The sequence below is a fragment of the Arachis stenosperma genome, chromosome 3, assembly GCF_014773155.1.
Source record: "Arachis stenosperma cultivar V10309 chromosome 3, arast.V10309.gnm1.PFL2, whole genome shotgun sequence".
Lineage (NCBI taxonomy): Eukaryota > Viridiplantae > Streptophyta > Magnoliopsida > Fabales > Fabaceae > Arachis > Arachis stenosperma.
Genome location: NC_080379.1, coordinates 172,504,401 through 172,522,214, shown reverse-complemented (window position 1 = coordinate 172,522,214; position 17,814 = coordinate 172,504,401). Strand labels below are relative to the sequence as shown.

Sequence of the window (17,814 nt, the reverse complement as noted above, 5' to 3'; positions counted from 1 at the left end):
ATGTCAATCACACTTTCTCTCTCGTTGTTCCAAGGTCTGCAATAACTCCAATTAATAAAATTTGGATTCCACCAAAGAGTAAAAGTGATATCTGTTGGAGCATGCAGTAACATGATCAAAGGAATGGGTTTCATTTGTTAAAAGGATAAAGCAATATTGTGCCCCATCTCTCAATTTTGAGAAGAATTAAAGGAGAGAGATAATTTTATGAAGAAAAAAAAATTATATAAGGACTAGTTTGACTAATTTTTAAAATTTAAGGGATGAAAATGACTTACGTCTGAACTTTTAAGGACTATTTTGACTAATAGAACATTTTTTTATATGTCAAGTAACACGTGACATGCCACGTGTCACTGACCTGTCACGTGGCGTGCCACGTGTCACTGTCCTGCCACGTGGCGTGTCACGTCATCATGTCGCGTGGCACTTAACGTGACACGTCATCATTCAATTGACGGAAGGACTAATTTGACTAACAGTTTATCTTTCAGGGACTAATTTGATTAAGAAAATCATTCAGGGACGAAAATGAATATCGCGTGATCTTTCGGGGACGAATTTGAACATTAACCCGTACTTTGTGTAGTTGTGACACAAATTTCAAGTGCTGGTGCGTGAGTTCTAAACTGCGCGTAAACTTAGAATTCATACACTTGTTTTCGTCAATGTCACAAACTGATTAACTCACTTTATTTTAGTGATTATTACCTTATTTCGGTCCATAATAAATTATTTCAGTTCATATTGTTGGGTCATGTATCGACGACTACCAATGAACAATGATAATAATGTTGTTCTTTTTCCAACCTTTTAAGTTATAATTAATTAATCAATATCAGTTCATACATTAATTCTCAATTACCATTAAACTTTTGACTTTAAAATATACCAAATAAATAATCAGTACCATATATACTAATAATAATTAACCACCCTTGATACTTGACAACTACATATGCTCTTAAGGCGCAACATATATATAAATCCATATATATTTAATGTTATTTATACACCTATGCTAGTCGAGGCACATCAGGTGAATACAGTACACATGACATGATATGGACCACAATACCCATTATCACTCGTGTATTAATTAATTAAATTTGTGCCTACTATTCTCTTATTCTTGTCTTCTTATTATCAACGCAACCTTTTGCTGTTTGAGAGACAGAGAAAAACAGAACTCAAATTCATTCCGATTTTTCTCCTTCCGTTCTTCCCTCTCTCTCTTTCTTACTTATCAACACCAATTACTCAACGCAACCATGGTCTGCTCTCTTCTCTTCTTTGCTACTACTTCTCTCTTCTCACTGCTTCAATTCCTGCTACCTTATTACTATTATTATTGTTGTTGTTGTTGTTGCTGCTGCTGCTATTTAACTTTAAAATCAACAGCTATTTTGATCATCACTTTGGACACTGTATTTGTTTGCTGATCTTGTTCGTTTCGGATTACACACCTTCCATGTTCTCGATCTGATCATTATACATCATTCCCCTCAGATCTGATTACTCGTTTCCCTTCCTAATTTTCAAAGTTGTTTATACACTCCAATTAACCCCAAATTCATACACATTAACATTTTAATTTTAAGTCAAATGCTTTGGGTTTCGGATAAGATTTGTTTAAAAATTCTCGCATCCACTGAATCTTCACCAATTAGAGGTGAAGATCAAATAATTTGATTTTCTTTTTCTTATTGACTAGCTTCTTTGGTGGCGAAGAGATTAAACCCAAGTATGTGCATGTAATCAATCATTTGGGCTTGTCTGTGGAGATGCTTGATCATAATTGCTTTGATTTTGTGTGTCTTTCAATTTCTCAGGCAAATGCTGCTTCAGGAATGGCAGTCCATGATGACTGCAAGTTGCGGTTTTTGGAGCTCAAGGCAAAAAGGACTCACAGGTTCATAGTTTTCAAGATTGAGGAGAATCAGAAGCAAGTCATTGTAGAGAAGCTTGGTGAGCCAGCTCAAGGCTATGAAGATTTCACTGCTTGCCTCCCTCCTAATGAGTGCCGCTATGCTGTATATGATTTCGAGTACTTGACAGAAGGCAATGTTCCTAAAAGCAGGATTTTCTTCATTGCTTGGTAATTAGATGTTTGTTTGTTTGTTTGTTTGTTTATACTCCAGCTATTTGCTTTTATTGTTTATTGTCGCTGCGATTGATATTAATTTAACTTTTGTTGGACTTTGTTGCTTTTTTTATTTGAAGGTCTCCTGACACATCAAGGGTTAGAAATAAGATGATTTATGCAAGCTCCAAAGACAGGTTCAAGAGAGAGCTCGATGGGATTCAAGTGGAGTTGCAAGCAACTGATCCTACTGAGATGGATCTCGATGTGTTCAAGAGCCGCGCCAACTAAACAACTACAAATAGCAGGCTTTGTGCTGGGGACTGCAGTGCGGTGTGCCCCCTTAAGGCTTTACTTTTATTGAAAATTTTTAGTTTCAGGGATGGTTATGTTGGCTAGTTATGGCCTCAATTTTCCCATGTTGTGGTATAATGTCTATTACATTTTCAACAATCTCCGCATGTTTTGATCTCATGATTTGTGATTTTATACAATATTTGTGTTGGAGTTGCATTTTAGTCCTATGCTTACTTGCTGAATTTGTAACTGTATGTGTGATCAGACAAAAAAAAAAAAATAGGGTTTACCTTATTGCTTCATTTGGTTGATACATGCTTTCTTTTGTATGGATAGGATAGACCTTTTTTATCTCCATCCCTAAATTTTTTGAATAACTGAGTTTATCTTTGTTGTTTTGAGATCCTAGTTATTGGTTGAGTATTATTGTTCGAAGGTTGCTTTCAATTATTTTTCTGTCTTTAGATCTGTTTGTAACTTTTAGGATGTGATCTAACCTGGTGGGACTCATTTATGGTGCTGAAGTAAATTTCTCTTTTGTCATGTCGACACTCGACAATTAAACATGCAGTAGAGAGGATTTATTCCTAGAATATAGAATTTTCCTCATTGTTAATTTCTAACATTATCCAACATGCACAACAACACATTACATTTAGTACTATATGATTACATTATATTTCATGGTAACAACCAACAACCTAGTTGGCATCAAGCCAATTACGAAAGGCGAAAGCCAAACCATTTGAAGTACAATATTCATATTTCTTATTTACTTACTAATATTATCTTTAGAGCATTGATCTTTCAGTGTGTCATCATATCTCATATCTCATATGTCATTCCAATCCTGAGTAGCTTTGAACGTGGGATTGCAATTAGATGTTCTCCCTGCCTGAAGTTTCTCCTCAAGAAACTGTAGATATGATTGACCACTATTTTCTTTAAAACGGATGCATTGGGATCAGCCACCACCTCGGCTTCTCCCAACATGTAGACCACACTTCTCTCCATTGCTTTCTGCACAAATGCTATCTCCTCTTCTATTACCTGCAGAGTTGGGTTTGAGATTCTACTAACTGCTCCAAATGACTGAATGGAGCCTGATGAAGCATGGGACACATTTATGGCAGGGTTAGACCTTGAATGTTGTTGACCAGATTGGGACTGCACCACTTGGTCTTCCACTTGGTGCGAACAAAATGATGCAGGCATTATTCGATTAGAAGAACCTTTTCCATCCTTAGCAAACCATTCACTGCTGGATTGCTGTTGTTGGATACTCACTTGCAAATGGTAATCTGGATGCTCAGCATCACCAACTCCCACCCCCTCGTATACATGAGTAAAATTTTGAAGTCTTAAAAACTCTTTTAGCTGTTGAACTAATTGTTCCTCAAACTCTTTTGGTTCCCCAATCACATCATTGTAGCCATACCTCACCACACAGCGGAAGATTCTATATTCCTTTGGCTGAACTTGTCTGAAAAGGAATCTCTCTTCTAATGCGACTTTGCTAATAGGGATGGACTTCATGGAAACAAACACAACAACAGAGTGGATATGAGGTATGTTGGCAACAACTTTAGCAAAAATGGGTGGAACTCCTTCAACTAGCTCTGAGAATAGAAGTGCAACTCCAGGTATTCTGGATACAACCTGTTTGCTTACTATTTCTCTTAGATGTTCACTAGAAACCTTGTTGTTGGCCTCAAACATATACCTCTTTTTGTGTGTGTAATGCCAAATGGCCATGATAGCCATCAAGAACAAAGCAAGTACTAGTGGAAGAAAGCCTCCTTGAATGAACTTAGTTAACATGGATGATAAATACACAATCTCGATTGAACCAAATACCAAAACAAAAAGAACAATCCACCATATATTTGTCTTCCATATAACAAGCATTATAAGAGCAACCATGGCCGTTGTGACAAGCATCACCATGCACACAGCAATCCCTGTCATGGAAATTCAGACTTAGCAGTTAGCACACAAGGTCTATGTTTGACTTGATAAACTATGAAATTGGAGTTCTTAATAATAGCATACCATAAGCATGGCCAATATTATTTGTGGTTTGGAAGGCAGCGGTGACTATGACACACGAGATCATAAGAATGTAGTTGATCTCGGGTATGTAAACCTGACCTTCATACTTGGCAGAGGTATGTATGACACTAACACTAGGGAAGCATCCCAAACTTAGAGACTGCTGGATTATAGAATATGCCCCTGAAATCATAGCCTGGCTTGCAATGATGGCAGCAGCAACTGCCACAATGAATGTTGGCCAATATATTGCACCTGCATATTGAAAATTCGGCATTTCGGCCATTTGATGAATCTGTGTGTACTGAATTTACTACCAAGATAGAAGAAACTTACTAGGTATCGAGTCATAAAATGTATTCGCCACATGGTCCGGGAACTTCCTAAGATATGCAGCTTGTCCACTGTATGCACACACTAGTGCAGGAAATGTAATAAAGGAGAAACTAAGCTGCAATAAGCATAGGATGGAAGTAAGTGTATATTTTGTTGAGGAAAAGCAAATTAATGAGAATATGGCTTGAAGCACCACACTCTGCTTATTCACTTACTTGAACTGCTCGTACACTGAAGTGACCCAAGTCTGCAAACATGGCCTCAGTCCCTGTAATGCATAGAAAAATTCCACCCAGAGAAATCCATCCGTCTTTACCATTCCTTCTGAAGTAATCTACAATGTACTTTGGATTCAAAGCTCGAAGCACACCAACTTCATATTTGAACAAGTTGAAGAGGCCTATGCCTCCAATGAATGAAAACCACACAATGATTATTGGGGCAAACGTTGTGCCCACTTTATCAGTGCCGTATCTTTGAACGCAGAACAAAATTATCAAGATTGCTATTGAGATCCCCACAACAGCACCTGAAACAACAGTACCATTATATACTTTTCCTCAGCAACTTATGTACAAATATAAACACTTAAGTAGAAGAGGGAAGCATGTATGTACCTTGGCCAAGTGATTCACTCTTTGATTTGATCCCGCCAACTGCAGAAAGTACTGCTTTGCAAACAATTTCGAAAATGAATGTTAACAATTATATTGATATTAATTCATTAATTAATTGAGTTGAATTTCTTTAGTGACAAAATTTCACCTGAAATGGATGGTGTGAGAATTCCATCTCCGATGACCATAGAGGTTGACATGATAGTCACAACAAAAAGCAGAAGCTGAGCGAACTTACTATTCTCTAGCTTGTCCTTAATCTTTTGTGCCCTCTTTAATTGGTTTGATGGTGTTTCCAGTTTGTAATTTGAAAGTTGCATATCCTCTGGTTGATGATTTGGAATTAAGCTCACCTTAGCGTACCGGCAAATCAAAGAGTACAATGCAAATGTCCCACCTAAATACACATCATAATAATTTAGAAATAATAAAAAATACTAAAAAGGACAAAATAATGTTTCTTGGAATATATTTATTTAGGCCGTATTTGTTTATATGTACCAAAACGCTGTAATAAAAATACAACCATACAAAATAATGTTTGATAAATGAAACATAAATACAGATATTTATATTCTAATATATTGAATTAGTGTATTTTATATATTTTTTATAAAGATATAAAGACATTAATAAAAGATACCGTTTATTTTTGTATTTTTTCTTTTATTATTTTTATTTTTTTTATAATTATGTTTTTTTATTATATTTTTTTTCTAAATCTTATGTGAGGTAGAAAATGAAGATAAATTAGGCTTTTCATAATTTATTTATCTTTATATTTAATCTATTATCAAACAAAATACAAAATATTAAATTTTATATTGTTGTCTTTTATGTCATATTTTAGTTGTCTTATTTTATTTTTAAACTAAATACAATAGAAAATTTTAGACTTTTTAAGGTAAAACTTTGATATGACATAAATTATCTCTCTCAAAAATATTTTTAAAATTCGAATAGTAATTGAACTTACAAATCTAGAGATTCAAAATTTTAAAATTTTAACCGAGTTACAACTCAGTTGAAATTTTAAAATTTTAAGAATATAATAAAAGAATTATTTTTATAAAATGTATATTTTTCAAAAAAAAAATTATACGTTTTTCAATAACAAAAGACAGATTTACTGGTTTTATACTAGTTTAATTAGTCACCAAAAAAAAAAAACTAGTTTAATTGATTTTGCAATCGATTTTTTGTCTGAAGCATACCGACAAAAATTAATTGCCAATTAATTCAGTTAAACCGGTGCATCGGTAAGATTTTTAGAACTAAGCTAAAAAGCTTATTAATTACATATAATTGATGTCATTCTTTTCAAGTTTTCCATAATTATTATCAACTATATTTCATAGTTACATTTTTCCATAGAAAATTAATTTTTCAAGGTATATACACTTTATTAATGAATAACATTAGTTAAGACGCCAAAAGAAAGGACATAAAATTAAATACACACTATACTTAAGAAATAAGACACTAACATACCATCACCGTTGTCATTAGCCCACAGAACGATGCAAATATACTTAAGGAAGGGAACGAGTGCAATGGTATAGATGATGAGAGAGAGGCATCCAAGAAGATCATCAGTGTTTTTTATACCATCGGTGAAGGTACTTGAATACACATAAAGTGGAGATGTTCCAATGTCCCCATATATCACCCCTATGCTTTGAAATGCTAAGCTCAATGTTGTTCTCCAACTTATCTGTTATACATCAAATTTTAGGGTCATCGTATCATGTTTTAGGTTTTTTTATTTATTTAATAAATATAAACATTGTTATTATGGCCTAAAACTGTTATTATGACCATTAATTTTTAGTAATTTTGACTAATATTTAGTTAGCAAAAATTTTAAGTTATTTTTAATAAATAAATTCTATTAATTTATGTGTGTAAATTTTAAAAAATATAAATATAAATTGTATTAATTTATATGTGTAAATCTTTATTAATGTAAGTGTAAATTATTATTAACTAAATATCAATCTAAAATAATAATATTTACTGGTAATGTAGCATTGTTCATGTTAAAAGGTGTTACAATGTTATTATGTATCATAAGTTTCGAAAGTTGATAAGATTGAGAGGAGGATGACAAACCAAATGGCGGTGATAGGTGGAAGGAATTCTTGCAGCCTCCAAATTGAGGGAATCAACACGGCCAACAAGCTTACCCCAAGAAGCCTTTCTATCACTAATTATCTTCTTCTTCTTAGGCTCGCTATTACTTGATGCTAGTGTTTCCTTCTCACTCTTCATGCCTTCCATTATTATACTCACCACTATGTTCTCGGAGATACCTATTTTGTATCTCTCCTACCTATACCTACTACAACTTCTCTTAGGATTTTATAGGCAGTTACAAAAAAGTCAGCGGTATTTGCTTCCTTCATTATTAATTTTTTGGAAAATGACTTCCTTAAAAAAAATCGTTAGACAATGATTTAACAACACCTAAGCTTTTCTAACGACTACCCAGCTCGATACTCATTTGATCATTTAGTATTTTTCTTTTATATTGATTATTATCATTTTAACATACCTCAGCCATTTAAAGTAAATATTAATGCGCTACGAAAAAAAGGAATGTAATTTTTTTTAAATTTACTTTTTATTATATGTAACAAACAAATTAATATGTTTTAGATTTTTTTATAAATTTAACAAAAAATTCGTCAACTTAATTAACAAATTATCCTTTTAGATTTAAACAATATAAAATTAACAAACAAAGAGAGTTAAAATTTGTTTAATTAATAAATAAAAAATATCAAAAATATTACTTGTCTTTTAAATTTTAGTTTTTGGTCAATTTTTTAAAAATTTATTATTATTTAATTAATTTAAATACCTATTTTTACGTATTAATTGTTCAAAAAATAAAAAAATTACTTGTTTTTTTTTCTTCTAAAAACTGAATAAAGAATAATATTTAAAAGATACCTAGTTATATTAAAAAAATATTAAGGACTCAATATTTTTATTAATATTAAGAAAATGTTAATATTTAAAAAAGAGTTAAAATTTATTTAATTAATAAAAAAAATATTAAAGAGTCAATATCTTTTATTAATATTAATTAATATTTTAGACTAATAATTATTTTTATAGTATTTAAATTTAGATTTAAAAATTAAAATTTAAAATTTAAAATTTAGTCTTTATTATTTGGACTCGGCTAAATATTAAATTATTGATTAAAAATAATAAATTTTATTTGTCATATAATATTACTCAACAAATAATAATACACTCCTACTTATTAAAAGCCGTTTAAAGATGATCCTATTAGTTATTTTTTTTTATTTAGAATATTAATATAATATTTATTTTTTATTATTTCATGTATGTTTAGTGGGATTAATATGATGAATTGGTTTGAGGGACAACAAATGAGTTGTTAAGAGAGACCATGCATATAAATTAGCAGACCAAATAATTTTATAACTCGCTGAAATTTTTTTATAATAGATATAGAATATAGATATTATTATTAAATTGGACTGAATATCCATACACACCTACTAATAGTCTTGTATTGCATCTCAAATACCAAGAGTGGAGGCCGCCTAATATATAGCATGCTGAACAATCATCTCATTGTAATTTAAACAACGTTCTAAGATATATTAACGTATATTAAATGAAATTTTAATTAACAAATAAAGGTAACTTTTAACACACTCATTAGAAAACTTTTTATCATTTTTCTATTAATAATAGAGTTGGGTTTGCAAACGCTATCTAATAGTTTATGTCAACTCCGAGGTACAGCAGCTTGCACCTGCATGTTATATTATTCGAAAATGTGTTACATGAAAAGTTGAAAACTATTAGTTTACTTACAATTATCGTAATTATTGCCGATAAAAAAATTCCCAACCCTTGTAAGCGATTCATGTCAACCATCTTTTTTTCCGTCACTTATTGTATTCAACCTATGAATTTAATATTTTTGCTATTTTTAATATTCAAACTACAATTTCCCAGTTTAGATGATCTAAATCAAAGAAAAAAAAAAAGACTAATTTTTTTGGATATGAAAAAAATTTTAGTGTAATACTTAATTATTGAATTTAATGATGTTTTTTAAAGTTTTGGACAGCTCAATAATATTAATAATATACCTTTATGTATCGTATATTTTAAGTTTTACTAATATCTAAAAAATAAAAAATAAAATGTTGGAAAAAACCTAAAAGCCATACAACAACAACAGCAGCAAAGACTTTTATTAATTTCTTTAAAAAAAATTAATTTTAATACATTATTATTCTAAAATAATTTTATACGTGTATCGAATTATATAATAATACATCAGCAAAACTATCTAATTATATAATTGTATAAAATTTTTTACATTGTCAATATATTAGCCTCAAAAATTCAAATTTTCGATTTTTTTATTATTGAATTAGATAGGACATCCTTAAACATTCTACTTTTAAATGCTGAAGTATTATATTTATCAAACAAATAATAGATCTGGATTTCAATATTTTCCGAGGTATCGTACAAAGTTTGGTAGTTGTTGCATATTATATATTTAATTATTCGTCTGGATATTATACTATATGCATTCAACATTCTATGCTCATCATCCTTATGTCAATAACACGGGAGTGATCCTCTCCAGAAAAAAAAAATTGAATCGGTGTCTAATATTAAATTTAATTTTTTATTATTTTTCTTTTATATTTAATTTTAATTTCATTTATAAAATTAAAGATTAGAGATTACATTTTATTCTCTCAAATATTAAAAAAATTAGAGAGAATCCATTTCCTAATAACACAGACCAGTTACTTAACTTTTATAAATTTGTAATTATTACCAATAAAAAAATTCTTTCCCTTCCAAACAATTCATGTCAACCATGGTATCCCTGTCAAGAAATTAGTTTAGTGTACGGAAAACCTTTGCACTAATTGTGATTCAAACCTTTTAATAATCAACTTAGTTTTGTTGTAGGTTTAATTATTTTATTAGTTTTTATAATTTTATTAAATTATAATTAGATTTTTATATATTTTTTAATTAAATTTTTATATTATTTTTAATTTTAGGTGTAATTATTCTGTTAGTTTCTATAGTTTTATCAAATTTTTAATTAAGTCTCTATACTTTTTTTTTTTAGTTAGATTCTTATACTACTTTTAATTTTATAATTACGTCCTTTTCATGTTAAAAATGTTAAAATTAACATAATATTTTTACCAAAATATATGCGATCAAAGATTTAATTAAGTTTTTCATTATAAATATCTTCAATTTGCGAAAAAATATTCAATTAACTCTAATATTTTTTACACTAGGAAGAACTTAAGTACAAAATTAAAGCAATGTAGGGATTTAATTGAAAGGAAAAAAATAGAAGGACCTAATTAAAAATTTAGTAAAACTATAGGGACCAAGAGAGTAATTAAACCTTATTTTATAATTAGATCTTTTTTAATCTAAAAAATTAGAATTAACTGAATATTTTTTTACAAATTGAAGATATTTATAATTAAAAATTTAATTAAATCTTTAATCATATGTATTTTAGAAGAAATATTCTATTAATTTTAATATTTTTTTATATAAAAAAATCTAATTATAAAATTAAAAATTGTGTAAAGATTTAATTAAAAAATATAAAAAAATTATTAAAAATTTAATAAAACTATAAAGATGAACAAATAATTAAACCTTTGCTGTATTGTGGATTTTCTAATTAAGTATGACATGAATTCGGGGATTATATATAATCTGCATTATTGTGTATATTACAACACGATGATGACTAATAGAAACTCCTTTTAATCTTGCATAATTTGTCCTATTCGTCTTCTATGACTTTTTTTTATTTTCAGTTATTTTATTCTTTCTGACTTTTCACGTCACCTCTCTCATTTTCTTAGTTTCTATTAACCTAAGACAACTAAAGGTTTCACTTCCTTACCTACATTATTCAATACCAAAGACGGATACTAATTGGTTTCTGAAATATCATGGTATGACTTATAAGTATAAAATAATCTGCTGATAAGTAATAATATCTCATTTTGAACAAGTTCAATGAACTATATACTAGATTTCTCCTCTTTAGGGATGGTGTTAAACACTAGCAGAATAACCACTGCCGATCTAGCTATAGGCTTTTGGTTTTGGTCAAACTTCATACATATTGACATAATTATTTTTAAATTTAATTATTCTATTAGTTTTTATAATTTTATTAAATTTATAATTAAATTTTTATATTTTTTAATTAAATTTTTATATTAATCTTTTGTCAATATAAAAAATATTAAAATTAACAAAATATTTTTTTATAAATTAAAATACACGTAATTAATAATTTAATTAAATCTGACCATATATTTTTTAAAAAGAATATTCTATTAATTTTAATATTTTGACATTTAAAAGACTCAACTATTTAATTGTAAAATTAAAAATAATGTAAAAATAATTAGTAAGAGGAATAATAAAAGGAATAATAATAAGAGAGGGAACCAAGAACTTGGAGGAGGTAACATCCACGAACGAAACTTTTCCACTATAACCGGATGAGAACAATGTAAAAGAAAGAGTATCGTACGGAATTAGCACAGAGTACCTACGTTAAACATGAGGGAACATAATTATGTAGAATACAATCTCGTCGCACAGGGCGGCAGCCACATCACGGTCCCTTTCAGAAGACCAAAATAATGGTACATATAATATTATTATTAGACCGCGGAAATGCCTCTGATTGGTCATCACTTTTCATCAAACTCACATCAAAGACCCTTCAAAACCGGGAAGTGACTAAGATTAGTAGCTGTTCTGCCATAATTGTTGGGACTGCTTTGATGGCTGGCTCTGAGAACCACCAAGGGATGCTTCCCTAGGGTTCTGCTGCTGATGTTCCAGGGACATGCCTTGTTGGTAGAAGTTAGGGTATCCGGGGGGTCCAAAATGCTGCGATGGTTGCTGGCTTTGCCGGAATCCACCTTGTTGGTGATTCTGTCCCTGGAAGTTGTAGTATGTGCTGGGTGGAACGGCAGACATCGTTCTTGATCCAGGCCCTTGTACCCACATGGGAGAATTCTCATTCTGCACACAAGTAAATACAAACATTAGCCAACATGCCCAAAGATAAAATGATAGACTAAGTAGTGTTTTTTTGTTTTTTTAATACAACAAAATGAACCACATCAGATTGCCTTGAACCATAAGAAACTTCACCATCGACAACGAGAGAGTGTTGCAAAGCAATGCTATGAAGCAATCTCTATACCTGCTGTAGTGAAATCATATGATTGTTGTCTTTGTATTGGGAGTTTAATACATCATCATATCCAATGGTTGTACTGGTAGGGGCAGCAGGTGGATTCAAAGGGAAGTTTCCTCCAGGAATGCTTGTTGAACTTCCGAAACCATATCCAGATGGAACAGCAGCAGATTGAGGCAAGCTGCTAACAGAAATACTATTTTTATACTGTGGAAGCACAGCTGCCAAAGATTGGTGATATGTGTTATTTCCAGCAAAGGCCTGTTGAAATGCCGATGGCATGTAGGTATAGCTCTGAGGCATGAATGGATAGCCAATCATATTGGCAAAATGTCCCAGAGGAAGAGTAGGTTGGGAGTAAGGATGCACAGCAAGGTGTTGAGGAAGTGCAGGTGCAGTGGCAACACTGGCAGGCAGTGCCTGCGGATTTGGTTGAGCTGCAGATATACTGTTTGCTCTTAGAGCCTGTATAATGGAAAAGAGAAGTTATTATAAGACTGCATTTACATCACCCTCTTCCAATATCAACAATTTCAAGATACAAAAACATAATTTAATTGTGAAATATAATCTTCTCTTCTAGTGAACAATCTTTATTTAAAGAATGCACCAGTGACCTATACAAACATCTGTACAAGGTGAACATTTATGGGATCATTGCACAAATTCTTTTTTTTTTTTCAACAACATGCACCAATAACCTTGAGTAACATTAAAAGGACAAGGTTGAACTTATAGCATAACTTTGGAGATAATTTTCACCAAGGTTCAACTAAAGGTATTGTTTAAAGAATTTTGCTATACAACTGATTGACTGAAGTCAACATCAAATACAGTAAAAGTATGGATTATAAGTTCCGATATCCTTTTTTCCGGGCTAAGAATAACCACATATTCTGTAAACCACAACACTCGATTTTCTTGATATGACAAAATCTCACTCAATCGGCTAAAAATATAAAGTTTGAACTGGAAGTGCACCTCAGACATGGTAATAGTGGGACCACCAATTGACGAAGCAATGTTGCTATACTTTGCAGGCAATGATTGTGTTGCAGGGAAGGGTGAATATGGGATATCCTCCCTTGCTGTTTGAACCGTTGATGCCAACAGAGAACTGGGCAAAGAATTCGTATATCCCTGCTGAAAAACAGCACCAAGAGTTAGGTGTAGATAGCAAAATTGTTGGACCATATTAATATTACAATTATTCCATAATCAACCATAATTCACTTAAAACACACAAAAGGATAAAATGGCTGGCCTTTTGATATGTTTTACATTAAATATTAAAAATTCTAACAACTGTATACTTACCATTACACTAGAGAAAGGAGACAGATTCTGCATTTGAGAGCTGGTCTGTGAATGGGAAAATGCATCATCTTGGGGTTGAGCATTTTCATAATTAAACTCGTGTGAAGACGAATGAAATGAATATTGATTTTCGTGAGATGTTTCAGGAGGTTCAGATTTCAAAGCCTCGGGTTGTGAACCAGAAGAATGTTCATAGGACCCAGCATCCACACCAGCCCTGTGAGCTAAATTTCCATCCGAGGTAGTATCAAGATGTTCATCCCCATAATAGTCAGGGTTTCTGCAAGAAGATATTAAAGTAAGTAAACTACAAATGACTAGAAATGCAACTATGTGTGTGAGCACACATAAGCCATAAGCACATACCTAACATCTGAGGACCCGATTGTTGAAACATCTATTGTTCCAGATGTATCCTCCAAGTTACTTTCCAGTGGCTGGGATGAATATGGCCCAGATCCTTTGATGCCAGCGTTCTTTCCAGATCCAAAACTTCCAAAGCTCAGACTAAAGCACTCTGGGGTATGTATTTGGAGGTGATTTGGAATAAGAAGTGGAGGATTGTCCTCCTCTTGTTCTTTGGCTTCATCATCCTTGTTCAGATTAAGCTGCTCTAAGTTTGTCACTGCTGATGAAACACCATCTTCAGCTGAAAGGAAGATGCAGCATATATTTAATATGGTAAAGAACTAAAGATTTCCAAAGAACTAACCAATTGCATCACGGAGGGAATACACATGAACTAAACTATCCTCATGTGTATTCCACCATTAGTGTATCACAAGTAGTGAAATACACACAACATGAGGATGACATCAGATTGACTTGCCAGAGGGAAAACACACAATCTCTCTATCATTTCTACAACAGATGCAGAAAATATATCATGAAAACAAAGAAATATGATCATTAGTAAAATTTTTGCGGGGAAGACACAAAACTGCAAATCATTAGCATGCTCTTCACCTTCGTTGTTTTCGAAAGGATGCTGATGAGGTTGGTAGGAATTTATGTCCTTGTACAGACTACTCTCAAAAGCAGATGCGCTTTCTGGATTATCCTCAGATAAACTTTTAGCAGATAAGGAAACAGATCCGGCATTGTCTGGGTTCCTCATTGGACCATCTTCAGTTACACATTCATTTGCATGTGGCTTCAATTGCCGATTAGCTTCCACAAAGTTAGAAGAGTTTGTATTGTAGTCAGCATTTGCATGGACATCAGCGGCAGATGATACACAAATAGCAGGTTGATGCTCAATAGATGGCCATTCATCATTCTGTTGAACATTGTGGTTAACCGCAAAACCCTGATCATTATTTGTCTCCGACGCCTTGGAAGGATGACCTTGCAATGAATGCAAATTGTTGTGCGAAGCTGCTGGAGGAGCAAAAGCATTCTGATGATTACCACCATGGATAGAAGTGTTGGGCATTGTCTTGGACTGTGGCCTACCCATCTTGACAATGTCAGCCATTGATATTTGACCAGGGTTCCCCCTCCAGGCAGATTGAAATCCACCAAGTTGTGAAGATGAAGACAATGCATCACTCACACTGACTGAATCACTGCAACAATTTTGAAGATATTTATAATCATGAACAAAATCACATTGTATAGCCTTCTAGAGGTTTATGAGTAAATCATATTGGTCATCCTTTTTGCTAGCAACAACAAAATTGGTTTTTATAACATAACTATGTCATGAGTTTACTCATCCAAATACCAGTTTAACTAAATTATAAGGACTATATTGGATAGCAAATATTGGATGCTGAGAGAATACTTTGATGTTTCATATATAGTTAGGAAACCAAGTCAAGCCACAAAAAGAATAAAGATAGATAAAAAATTAATAGCCAGATACGTAAAAACATTACTATTTTTTTATATCAAACTTCATGTGTAGGAGTTTTTGCCTATTAATGCTTGAACTGGCCATTAAATGCACACAAGGAACATCAGTTCCTCATAATTAGAACCATAAAGTCAAGAGAATCAATAGTACAGAATGCATCAACTGTTTAAGAGGCAAACAACACGAAACTAAAACAACATTGAAAATTGCTTGCGTAATGTGGCTTTTAGAGGCGGCTTTCTTCTTTAGATAAAAAATGGAGGAAAACCATTTTACATATCCATCACCTGGCAACTGAATTTCATGCTACATAAATGCAAGTGCTAATAAAACCATTTCAACTGTTTACTAGGAACAATTCAAAAGCAGCCATAACCATAAGATTTTCATTAATTTTAGTAAACTCAAATCTGAGAAAAAGTTTTTCCAAATCTCCATGCACATATAACTACAAATGAAGGAAAAGAGACCTGTAGGATGGCAATTGTCTGCTCACGTTATTCTCCAACACACTAGATGCATATGATGTTGAGCTGCCATAAGCAGGGGTTCCATTTTCTTTCTTGGTTACAGGTTTCCCCTGCAATAGACCGGAATCTGACAACCAAAAATAAAAAGAATATTAATTCAAGTTCAAAGCAACATCGTCTTAGCAATGCATACCAAATCAAAATTTAAAAACTAGCCACAAAAACAACACTACTGCGCGCATACCACTGCTACTGTATTGATTTGCGGCACCACGACCAACATACCGGTCCGTCCCGGCCCTTGCCCCGCTGCCTCGACTAGATGTATTACTTGTTCCACGAGGCCTGGAATCAGTTGTATCCTTACTCTGTTCAAAAAAATAAAAGAATAATCAACAAATAATTTTTTAAAGAAAATACATGAATGAAATATATAATATAAGTGTGCAAGTGCAATGAGCAAAGCAAATACATAAACTAATAAGCAAGAAACGTAAAGAAAAGTAAATTCTGAAAGGTTGAAAATAATGATAAAATCCTAAAATGCATAGGTTTAACACAAGAACAACGAACCTCTTTTTTCTTATCTCGTTTGCTCTTGACCTCGTGAAAAGGATCTAAACAAATTTTAAACGCAAAAGATTAGCGAACATATACATATCCAACTAAAACTACTCACTGCAACTGCAACTCAAGAAAGCTGAGAGAGAGAGAGAGAGAGAGAGAGAGAGAGAGAACCTTGGGAGAGGAGGCGACTAACGGCTTCGTTAGGGTCCATGTTGCAGTCCTTGAGAGCGGCGTAGATCTCATGGTCGGGTATGTTAGTGACTATCTCCTTCAAACTCTGAACCATTTTCCGGCACCCGGAAGGAATCCCCGACGGCAAGCCCTTACCACCGCCATTGTTCTTCCCGCTCATCCTCTCCTAAACTGTGTATCGCGTCAGATCTGCCACCGCGCGCCCCGCCGGGCTCTCCTAGGGTTCCGCCGCAACAACACCACCAACGAAACAAACAAACAAGAAAAGAAAGCCTGAAATATGGAAGCAAAGAGATATATATATGCTCTGTTTCTCTTTGGATTTGCACCGAAACGGAAACTAAAATGAGAACAAAAACCCTTTCTCTCTCTCTCTCGTACACTTTGCCCTCTTCTCCTTTTTTCTGTCTTAGCTCTCGCTCTTCTCAATTTTTAAATATAAATGTTTTCTTTGGGTGAATTTGTTAGGTTTTCCGATCACCAATCAAAGATTTTTCACATGTATTTTTTTTAACATGGATATTTTTATTGTTTAAAGTTAACTCTTTTTTTATTTTTTCAATATTATATTTACTCTTCAAATAATTTAAAAATTTTATTTTTGTAATTCTTTTTACATTGATTAATTGAATTTGTTATGGTTTTTCAAAAAGTTGATTTTATATAGTCACCCAAAAAAATTGATTTTTTATTTATAATAAAAACTAATGTTAAGTTTTATTTATTTTTAATATATAAAGTTATATAAG

The 17,814-nt window shown here is 32.2% G+C and overlaps 3 protein-coding genes across 4 annotated transcripts; 1 reads left to right on the top strand and 2 right to left on the bottom strand.

The window, feature by feature from the left end:
- Positions 1–1,043: 1,043 nt before the first annotated feature.
- LOC130967145 (actin-depolymerizing factor 3-like) lies at positions 1,044–2,693 on the top strand. Its single transcript, XM_057891964.1, has 3 exons — positions 1,044–1,274; positions 1,833–2,098; positions 2,224–2,693. Exons 1-3 carry the CDS (start codon positions 1,272–1,274, stop codon positions 2,372–2,374), a joined length of 420 nt encoding a protein of 139 aa, XP_057747947.1. The 5' UTR covers positions 1,044–1,271; the 3' UTR covers positions 2,375–2,693.
- Positions 2,694–2,958: 265 nt separating this feature from the next.
- On the bottom strand, positions 2,959–7,707 carry LOC130967144 (potassium transporter 5-like). Its single transcript, XM_057891963.1, has 8 exons — positions 7,498–7,707; positions 6,877–7,099; positions 5,534–5,782; positions 5,386–5,436; positions 4,984–5,297; positions 4,769–4,883; positions 4,433–4,687; positions 2,959–4,341 (listed from the first exon to the last, which is right to left on the bottom strand). The coding sequence occupies exons 1-8, from the start codon at positions 7,663–7,665 to the stop codon at positions 3,206–3,208; spliced, it is 2,511 nt and encodes an 836-aa protein (XP_057747946.1). The 5' UTR covers positions 7,666–7,707; the 3' UTR covers positions 2,959–3,205.
- Positions 7,708–11,911: 4,204 nt separating this feature from the next.
- On the bottom strand, positions 11,912–17,463 carry LOC130968544 (uncharacterized). Of its 2 annotated transcripts, none has more exons than XM_057893883.1 (10): positions 17,045–17,463; positions 16,880–16,923; positions 16,551–16,674; positions 16,307–16,433; positions 14,945–15,546; positions 14,345–14,627; positions 13,979–14,258; positions 13,643–13,804; positions 12,668–13,126; positions 11,912–12,483 (listed from the first exon to the last, which is right to left on the bottom strand). In XM_057893883.1, exons 1-10 carry the CDS (start codon positions 17,223–17,225, stop codon positions 12,202–12,204), a joined length of 2,544 nt encoding a protein of 847 aa, XP_057749866.1. In that variant the 5' UTR covers positions 17,226–17,463; the 3' UTR covers positions 11,912–12,201. The 2 variants fall into 2 exon arrangements, with proteins under 2 accessions (XP_057749866.1, XP_057749867.1); XM_057893884.1 differs by having other exon boundaries at positions 13,643–13,801.
- Between the last annotated feature and the right edge of the window lie 351 nt (positions 17,464–17,814).